Raw genomic sequence first — 9,891 nt, 5'->3', positions numbered from 1 at the left:
TTATAAGGAAGTTTACATGTGTTACGTTGTGAACGTTAGACATGTTGATCTCGACCAAAATCGGATTTCGTGCAGTAAATTGACTAAATATTGGTAGCCATGTGGCTATAAAAGTTAAGTTTCGGATAATGTTGGTTTTTTTTTTTTTTTTTTTGAACAAACCTTACTTGCATTTCAAACTCAAACAGAGTTAACAAAGTTCAACAGAGCTCCCTTAGCTAAGGCATCAGCATCCATATTACTGAGCCGGGGAACGTAATGAAAAGAAACAGCATAAAATAGAGTACTTAAATGAAAGATATCATGCATCACGCCTTGAGCTTCGATCCTTCTCTCATGTGATGAGATTGCTGTGATGAGAGACTGTGAATCTGACCATACAGCCAGCGTTCGTAGTCCCAAGTTAACTGCTTCCACGAGTGCAGTTTTAATCGCTATAGCTTCTGCAGTGAAAGCAGAGCCGACATAGCAGCGATTTGAAGAAAATTGGGCGAGGGTCACCGTGTTGGAATAGTTCCTGAAGATACACCCGAAACCTCCTCCCCTTGTAGTTGCATTCCATGCAGCATCAACAAAGCAGTGAGTGGTCTCGCTAGAGAAAGCCTTCTCCACTGCCACAGTTCTATTTTTCGGCACTAGCTTCTGTTGTTTTTCCCCTTGAGCAGCCTGCCATATTCTTGCCTCTTTCACTGCCAGCGTGGCTACCTCCTGTTCATTTAGGACCTGGTTGTCAAAAAGAAGTTTGTTCCGGGCTGACCATAAGTACCAGAGGACCCACGGATATAGTGCAGTAGAGCTAAGGCCTGTAGGAGGAAGGTTTATGATACGGGTACAGGATAGGAGCAGTGACGCTGGTGTGGAGATCGAGTTAGGGGTAGGTTTAAGGGATGCAGGTATTAGTTCCCAGACCCGTGTTGCAAATGGACATTGCATGAAGATATGTCTCTCTGTTTCCAGCACTCCACATCTCATGCATCTCCCATCCACTGCCATTCCCCTGCGCAACAGATTCTCTCCAAGCGACAGCGCCAAATTTTTGATTTTCCATAGGAAATGCCTGAGCTTGGGAGACGTATTAACGTTCCACACATTCTTCTTCCAATCAAAAGTCAAGTCCGCAGGTCCATCGTTTAGTTTGCAGAGGGCATAACCCGATTTCGTTGAATAAGAACCTGACTTTTCAGGTAACCAGACGATCTCATCCTGCATCTGGAATTGACTAGGAGTCAAAGTTCTGATCTGGACCTCATACTGAGGTAGGTGTTCTCGAATAGCTTCTACATTCCATTCCATTGAATTCGCCTTAAGAAGATCTGAGACACGAAAATCCTTATTGTGTGCAGTAGGAGGACCAATGGGGACCACAGGTGATTCAGTTGATAACCAAGGTTCTGTCCATATGTTGATGTTTGTACCTGAGCCCACTATCCAGCCAAGTCCCTTAAACAAAACCTCTCTACCCGCCAAGATGTTGGTTAGGTGGAGATATATCTGACGATAGGACCTCAAATCTGAAGAAGATGGGCCTATCTACATGTAAAACGAGTTTATTCATTGTAAAGTCGTATATTACTTCGGAGAGAAATAAATTGTGGAAAAATGTTTGATGTGTTCCGTTTAGAAACTAGGCCAAAAATGCTGTTCCTATTATAATACTTCGTATTTGCTGTAAAAACAAAAAAGATTAATCCATATTCAATATTTTTATTGGTTTTCCCAAAACATTCTTACACAAAAATAAAAGAAAACACATCTTGAAATGAAAAATGATTTAGCATACATTTTGCTTTGTTTTCATGCATGACAAAAGTAGAATCACAAGTACGTCGACGTCGTAGTAGTTGAACTGTCGAGTGCACTAAAACGCGAGTGTTAATAAGAGCTCTGATTAACGGTGTCCGCCACCGGCACTACCGCTTCCGCTGCCAAACCCTTGACCGGAGCCTCCACCAACCCCAACACCGATTCCTATTCCAATCCCAAAGCCTCCTCCTCCGCCATGTCCTATCCCATGACCTCCACCAGCGCCGCCACCACCACCTAGACCACCGCCTCCCCCAACTCCTCCCGCTCCACCACCAACTCCCCCTCCAGCTCCAAAACCACCACCATGACCAGATCCACCACCAGCACCACCGCCGCCTCCACCGCCGCCACCACCTCCACCACCACCGATTCCTCCTCCCGCTCCAAATCCACCACCATGGCCGGATCCTCCCCCAACACCACCGCCTCCACCCCCGCCAGCTCCTCCACCACCACCAACTCCTCCACCTGCACCAACCCCACCACCAACACCTCCACCTGCTCCAAATCCACCGCCGTGACCGGAACCACCGCCAATACCTCCGCCTCCACCAGCACCACCTCCACCCCCGATTCCTCCTCCAGCTCCGCCACCAATTCCTCCTCCAGCTCCAAATCCGCCACCATGGCCGGAACCACCTCCAACACCTCCTCCTCCACCACCACCAGCTCCACCTCCACCACCTAATCCTCCACCGGCTCCGCCACCAACTCCTCCTCCAGCTCCAAACCCACCACCATGGCCGGAACCTCCTCCAGTACCCCCACCTCCACCGCCACCAGCTCCACCTCCACCACCAATTCCCCCACCAGCTCCTCCACCAACTCCTCCTCCCGCTCCAAATCCTCCGCCATGACCTGAGCCACCACCAATACCTCCTCCTCCACCGCCACCAGCTCCACCTCCACCACCAACTCCCCCTCCCGCTCCGCCACCAATTCCACCGCCAGCTCCAAAACCTCCACCGTTCCCTGCACCACCCCCAATTCCGCCACCACCACCTCTACCTCCACCTCCTCCAAAACCTCCACCACCACCGCGTCCAAACCGGCCACGTCCACCACACCTCCGACCCCACCTACAATCATCGTCCCTATACCTCACAGGACCCACCACAGACCCATCCCCAAGAACACATTCCACACTCAAGTTAAGCAAAACTAAAAAAAGAATCAAACATGTAACACTCTCGAGTTCCATCCCTAAGAGAAAGAAACTGTAATGTCTCCTCTCTTTTTTTTTCCTGTAGTATCAGGTACTGGAACTAAACATTGCCTTTTATAGTAGATAGATGAATCTTAAGAGTGGTAAACATTAATAAGCAAGTGGATGAAGAAGCCATTAATATGGATCCCCATGCATGTTACGTTCTACGCGTTTGGGGCCGTTGGGCCATTGCCGGGAACCATTTAATAAAAATTGTGTTCTCTATAGTCAAAGTAGACCTACACCTACTATACTTAGTTCAAACTCAGACTCTCATCAGTAGCTTTCGATTTCTAATTTTGCTCATTAATTACTTTTCTATATTATCCAAAACTTGTTGACATTTCAAACCATATTATTTGACACTTGACAGTTGATGACCCTAATATCCGAGAAGTGCTAATCCTTATATTACAGGAAATAGTATAAAACCAGAACTAGTCTCTTTTGGAATTTTTCTGATGTGGTAGTTAATAACTCTAATGTTATGGTTTCTTACTTTTGTTATTTTGTTTATTTTTTTAAATAGTGCTTTGTTTTCACTCACATTTACCATGGGTAATGTGAATATTACAGCCATGATGTATGGTCATGGGAAAGTTAAATTTAGGACAACTAGTAAGAGTCCACGATGCCGACAAAGTCAACGGTAAAATCTAGAGAGAAATTAAATATCTCTCACATGCATTTGTAAGGTGTACATGTCTAAACCTTACTATAGATATTTAATGTTTACTATTTCCCCAACTAAAGCCACCAACCAGTATTCACTTCCAATTAATCATATATGTAAATTGTATACATACATGCATGCTTGAATATATGCTTACATCTTAATGAAATGTTGTAATCTCAATGGGAAAAGAGAGAACCTAAATCGGATAAGCTTTAGGCACATAAATCCAAAATCAAATAACAAAAAGAACCGAACCAAACCAATTAGTTTTCTCACGTCTCTCATCTGATATGCTAAAACAACATTACGCACTCTCTTTTCAACAGTTTGTATCTAAAAAGATATAATAAAACTAACGAGTGAAGATATTCTACAGTGTCAATAACTGAGACTTGTGATCAATGCCATTGAAGATGTACGTCCCCAACATCGGAACAAACTGTTTTGTGACAAGCTGCAACACAGAGAAAGACAGATACACACACACACACACACACATACCAACAAGTTCAATTATCTCTTAGAGCTAGTGCTTTTAAGCAATTAAGTTCAGGGCAATAAGAAGGAAATATGAACCTTAATGACTTCTTGAGATGTGATGCCTCCAATAAAGGCAGCAACCACATGAAGCTCTGAGGCACCAAAGCGACACATCTCATTGATAAGGTCATCAGGCAGCACTGAGCCGTTACAGACCAAGTCGGTAAGAAGACTCAAGGCAGTAGTTTTTAACCGAGAAATATCCTCATCCATTCCTCTACAGAAAATAATATTGCATATTAATGATAGCTAAACAAAGACCAATATTCAGAAATAGGATTTAGCTTGTTTCCATAATGAGTTTCTTACCCATCAAACTGGCCAGGAAACTTGTTATAGTTGGCAGCGAATCTGTCCACAGCTCTAAGAAGAACATAAAATCCCATTGCACCACTGCCACAGTAAACAATATTAGCATAAGAGCTACATAGAAAGGTAATCTTTCAAAATTTGATGCTTTTGTGTTCATATGAAAAGGACTTGGCACCTGTAATCCTCGTCGGCTAAACACTTTTGAATTTCGGTTACAGAAGGATTGCTGAACTCGTCTTCTACCATACGATATCTGCATACCTACAAAGCACATATGGCAGCTAATATTTTAGTCAAAATGTTTATGATCCTGATTCAACAGCAAAAATAAACAAGTAATAGGTAGACCATTGGCATTAGAATACATATTAAGTTCGTCAGGAAGTTTAGTATTCTCACTTTAAGTTTTCTTACATTCTTGCAGAAGCTCTTGATTGCTGGTTTTGATATGCTGCTCGGATCTCGACCGATTTTCTTTAAAATATTTTTAACTCGTTTCTCCATGACAAGAAAGTCAGCCTCAGCTTTCGCTTGATAGATCTTCTGCAAATTGATATAGTGTCTGCAACAATGCAGCTACATTATTAGCAATCTGAAATATAGACTGCGGATAAAACTCAGTGCTATCGAAGGAGTTGCACTAACTCTGTTGAAGATGTCATATCTGGTATAGAGCCTTCAAGGGGCGCCTCTCCATCACCTTCGTTTGAGATAAACTCCTGCAGGTGGTGATGTATAAGTATTATGAACAAATCAACATGAGTTGCAATGAAGGAAACACAGATTCATTGAAGTAGAACTCCGAACTATTTATCAACCCTAAGTACTTGCAATTCTTAAAAGAACATGAAAGTATGAGTTCCGCAGAGCAATTTTGCTAGTTTCAAACCTTCAGAGCCGCTACCATCACCCAAAAATCTGAGGAATTTGAACTCAGTTCAGCACAAGTATCATTGCAAATTTGTTGAATCTCAGAGCCTGTAACAGAAACCAAGAATACTGTGATTTGAGACCCACAGCAAAGTTTTTGTTAGTTAGCACACCACACGAGATATCAACTTACTGATTCCACGAGGAGCAAAAACTTTGAAAGCGGCTTCAATAGCTTCTTTGTAGTTATCCTCATCCATAGATATCATCTTGGACTTAACCAAATCCTATGTTTTGAAGGATAAATATAGATTAGAAAAGCAAGCTAGTTAATGAATTTGCAAAGTGGCAATAAAAGAGCTAAACCTTAAACTCTTTCTTCTCTTCCCTGGTAGAGGGAAGATTACCACTATGGGACTTGAGCCCACTCATCAGCCATCTTCACAAGAATGACAACGTATGGAATGTGCTTATGCGCAACGGGATCTGATACATTTAGATCAATAGTCTCCACAAAACTGCAGTTCAACGAATAATTGAGAATGTCACATCACACAGTCGTTAAAGGATGCCCAAAAAAACGTAATGAACGAGAATATGAAAGCAGTGAACCTCTTGAGTTCAGGCCATGGATTATTCAAGCGAAGGTCATCAAGAAAATGATCAGGCTTCGAGTCAATTACGGTGTGCTCCTAACAAACAAGGAAACAAAAATTAAAAATAGAAATACAACTTAGCATATTTTCAATTGGGCAATCTCCTAACCATTGGCAATACTCATAGTAATCAGTTAGTTTCATTAGAAAATATTGGGTGAAGAAAGGTAGTTTATCTTAACAGAGACACGAAGAAAGCCAGAAAGGCCATAAGAGCGAGCAAAAACCAACATGACGTTTGCTTCTCGACAGATTCTATCAAGCTTCACCATTGAATCTTCCACCAGCTACACACAAGGCATGACAAAAAAAAAAAAGACTAAAGCTTTGCCTGGAAAGGCACATAGGTAAAATCTAAAAACATTGAATAGAAGGCATCATGAGTCATATCTAACAGTTCCCCCAAGGAAACAAATAAAGATTAAGGCTTTGGCTGGTGAATACTAAGACATGACAAGTAGAATACTCAATAGTGTACCTGTGTAGCTATAACAAGAGTGAACTGAGAGAAGAAAGATGCGTTCGTGGTTATCAAAGTATCTGGATTCTCCTCAATAAACGTGGCCTTAACAGAATCATTAAGCTCTTGAAGAAACGCACAAACAGACTTAGCTTTTGATTGACCAACACTCCTCTCATCAACTTTCACATGAAACCAAAAACAAAATCAACATAAGCTACAGGAAACTCAAAGAGTGGCTATAAATAGTAAAATCGAATACCCATGAAGTTGTTTCCAAGGTCACCAAGCTCGACTTTAGATCCATCAACGACGGTGAAGCTCCCAACTCCACCGAGGACGAGATTCTTCAAGGCTTCGGAGCCGGTGGGGCCGCAATGGAGCAAACAGATGCTCGCTTCTTCCAGAGCAGCTTGCCCTAGCTCACCCCATATCCTGCGGTTTTTCGAAAAGATTACTTCTTCTCATGAGAAGAAGCCTTCGACGAGTGATTTGAGGAGGAGGGGTAGTGTGTGTACCTGAGTTGACGATCGTACTTGGTTTTAGGCTCTGACATTGTTGCCTCTTCCTTCTTCATCGGAGGCATGGTGGTTCGCTTCGCAGCTACGCAGAGAAGGAGTTTGTTTGCCTCCGGTTAAACTGATTCCTAATCGGTTTATAAGCCATTGTTATATTTGGAATTAGAGCGGGTACCGGTTCATTTGGTTTTCAGTTTTCCGTATTTAAAAGAATTTACTCGGTTGCAGTTCAGTTATTTCGATTAGGTTCTAGCTCAGTTATTTCGATTTTTGGTTCAACCAAGCTAATTTTGAGTTTAATTTCGGTTCTAATTTTTTGGTTAATTAAGGTTAAATATCAGATATTTTTTTTAATTTTTGGATATTTCAATAAAAAAGTTTTCGATAATTTGATTTGTAAAGAGTATTTTTTTTCAAGTATTTGATTATTTAAAAATAAATATAGTTGATATAGGTAGGCATAAAGAGTATATTATATAAATTTAGTATCCATTCAATTTTTGGTTCGATTTAGGTTTTTTCGCTTTAAACATATAAAATCCACTCGGATAATTTATAGTATCTAAACCCAAACCAAACTTCACTTTTTTGTTTGGTTCTTAGGTTCGAAATAAAACATGTGTCATTCAGTTCAAGATGTTAATAAATTGATTGGCCATCTTTCAGTAGGTCATACACATAAGTAACTCTTCACAATTCAGTTTAAAAAATCACCAGAATCCCAAAACAACACATCTTCAATCTTCTAAGCAAATTTTGAGCAATACACACATCAACATTGAAAAGAGACAAGACGTAAAACTGTAAATACATAAAACAAGATCACTTCTTCTTTCCAGCTTTGCCTTCTTTCCTCCTCACAATCTCATCTGAGTACTTCACTCCCTTACCCTTGTACGGCTCCGGAGGCCTCCACTTCCTCACCGTCGCAGCAAACTGCCCTATCTCACTCTTATCGTACCCACTCACCGTGATTCTCGTGTTCTCCTCCACTTTCACTTTCAGACTCTCTGGTATCTGCATCTTAACCGGGTGTGAAAACCCCAAATTCAAAACCAACTCTTTCCCTTCCACGGTAGCACGGTAACCAACGCCCACTACTATCAACTTCTTCTCAAATCCCTTTGATACTCCCACTACCATGTTATCCGTAAGCGTCCTAACACAACAGTTACAAAGGGCTAAGCAACAAGCACAAAGTTCAAGGTTTATAATAGGGCGAACCAAACTAACCAAAATTTTCAAACCAAACTAACGACGTAATCGAACTAACCAAATTTAACCAAACCTATTCGGATTTATAACAAAATTTGACCAAAATATAACCGGAATCAAAAAAACTTCTGTACAATTTTCAAAAGCCAAACTAACCACCAAACCGAACTATCTTTCGGGTTAATTCGGTAAAATTTATGTTGAATAAAAAAAACGAACTACCTGAACTCACAGGCCTACTTTGTAACCAATTAATATAATAAAGGTTAGAAACTTTGCCAACCTGAAAAGGCCGTGCATTTGGTTAGCTCTTCTAGTTTCGACTGTTTTCTTGACTCTCAAGAAACCGGAGTCTTCTTTGAGGAGCTCAACTTCGCGTGGGTAAGTTAAAGCCAGCTCTCCTAATGGGCCTTTGACTTTCAAGTCTTGACCTTCTAATGCGATGGTTACATTGGATGGTACAGAGATAGGTTGCTTTCCTATTCTTGATTCCTTGCACTCGATGGTCTTGCTGGAGAAACCCACTTGAGTAAATGGTGGTGTTGTTGAGACCTTGAACGCGTTTCTATCTCCCAAAAATGATGACCTAAACAAAGGCAAAGTATTCTATCTTTCTTCAGACAAAACCAAAACCAAAACATTTCTAGAAAGGTAATAGCTCTACCAGATATCTAAATCATAAATGAACTGAATTGGAACCAGGATAATGTAAGATTAAGGCAGAGATACATTCTAATAAACTTTCAATTTCCACCCTAGCGAAATGAAGTAATCATAGTCAGCATAATGATTTTAGTATGTCGGCATTACCTGGGTTGAAAAGAGGATACGACTGAGGACGCCATTGCTGGGATTGATGAGAGACGGAGCTCTGCTCCAGAGGAGAAGAGTGTTATTTATCCACAATGACTGATCCACCGTTCTATTTGTTTGTACATTTTTGAAATGATTGCTCTTACGGCCCATTAGAAGACCTTTAAAATCATTTGGGCCCATTATCAACAGCTAAGCCCAATCAAGGTGGATGTGAGATGAATTGAAGTCGATAAACATAGACATGGCTGTACTCTAACTAGACAAATAAAACACGAGGAAGATAGAAGAAGATGATGATAAGGGCCCTCACACTCGTAAAAATCCAAACAACAACTTGAGAAAATTTGACTAAAAGTAGGAAAATCTAACTATATATTCTACTGGTCTAGATTTCTTTTCGCCAAATGCTTTTTGTCATCTCTGAACAGAAATGTTCTGTTGGGGTTCAATAGTTTGTTAACTAATAACAAACTAAATTTAATATTTCAACTAATTACAGATGCATATCTGCTTTATAATATTCCTTTATGATTTATGAACTATATACTAAAGACAAAGAATACTCGCGTCCATGTGCTTCATGCACCTTTTTAACGTATGAAAAAATTCTGGTCCTAAAACCAGTTGTATAACTAACTTTATCAATAATGGGTGAGAATATCTCTTGTTTGACCAAGGCTGCCCCTCCAACTAGGTTGTTACATTGACACTTATAAAAGTTTTTGCCATGTGGGTTAGCTTGATATCAATATGGAAAACATGGTTTAACACGTACGGCCTAACAGAAGAAAAGAACGGATCAAAATGAGAAGGGC

General features: G+C 40.8%; 2 protein-coding genes and 1 pseudogene across 2 annotated transcripts; all 3 read right to left on the bottom strand.

The window, feature by feature from the left end:
* Nucleotides 1-1,684: 1,684 nt before the first annotated feature.
* Nucleotides 1,685-3,212, bottom strand: LOC106363855 (glycine-rich cell wall structural protein 1-like). Its single transcript, XM_022692159.2, has one exon. It carries the CDS (start codon nt 3,005-3,007, stop codon nt 1,889-1,891), a length of 1,119 nt encoding a protein of 372 aa, XP_022547880.2. The 5' UTR covers nt 3,008-3,212; the 3' UTR covers nt 1,685-1,888.
* A 656-nt stretch (nt 3,213-3,868) lies between these two features.
* Nucleotides 3,869-7,230, bottom strand: LOC106369231 (annotated as a pseudogene).
* A 440-nt stretch (nt 7,231-7,670) lies between these two features.
* Nucleotides 7,671-9,298, bottom strand: LOC106420053 (50S ribosomal protein L6, chloroplastic-like). The gene is made up of 3 exons (XM_022708480.2): nt 9,071-9,298; nt 8,544-8,846; nt 7,671-8,204 (listed from the first exon to the last, which is right to left on the bottom strand). Exons 1-3 carry the CDS (start codon nt 9,103-9,105, stop codon nt 7,868-7,870), a joined length of 675 nt encoding a protein of 224 aa, XP_022564201.2. The 5' UTR covers nt 9,106-9,298; the 3' UTR covers nt 7,671-7,867.
* Nucleotides 9,299-9,891: the final 593 nt, after the last annotated feature.

The sequence above is a fragment of the Brassica napus genome, chromosome A9 (genome assembly GCF_020379485.1).
Source record: "Brassica napus cultivar Da-Ae chromosome A9, Da-Ae, whole genome shotgun sequence".
Taxonomy (NCBI): Eukaryota; Viridiplantae; Streptophyta; class Magnoliopsida; order Brassicales; family Brassicaceae; genus Brassica; species Brassica napus.
This window is presented reverse-complemented; position numbering and strand designations above follow the sequence as displayed.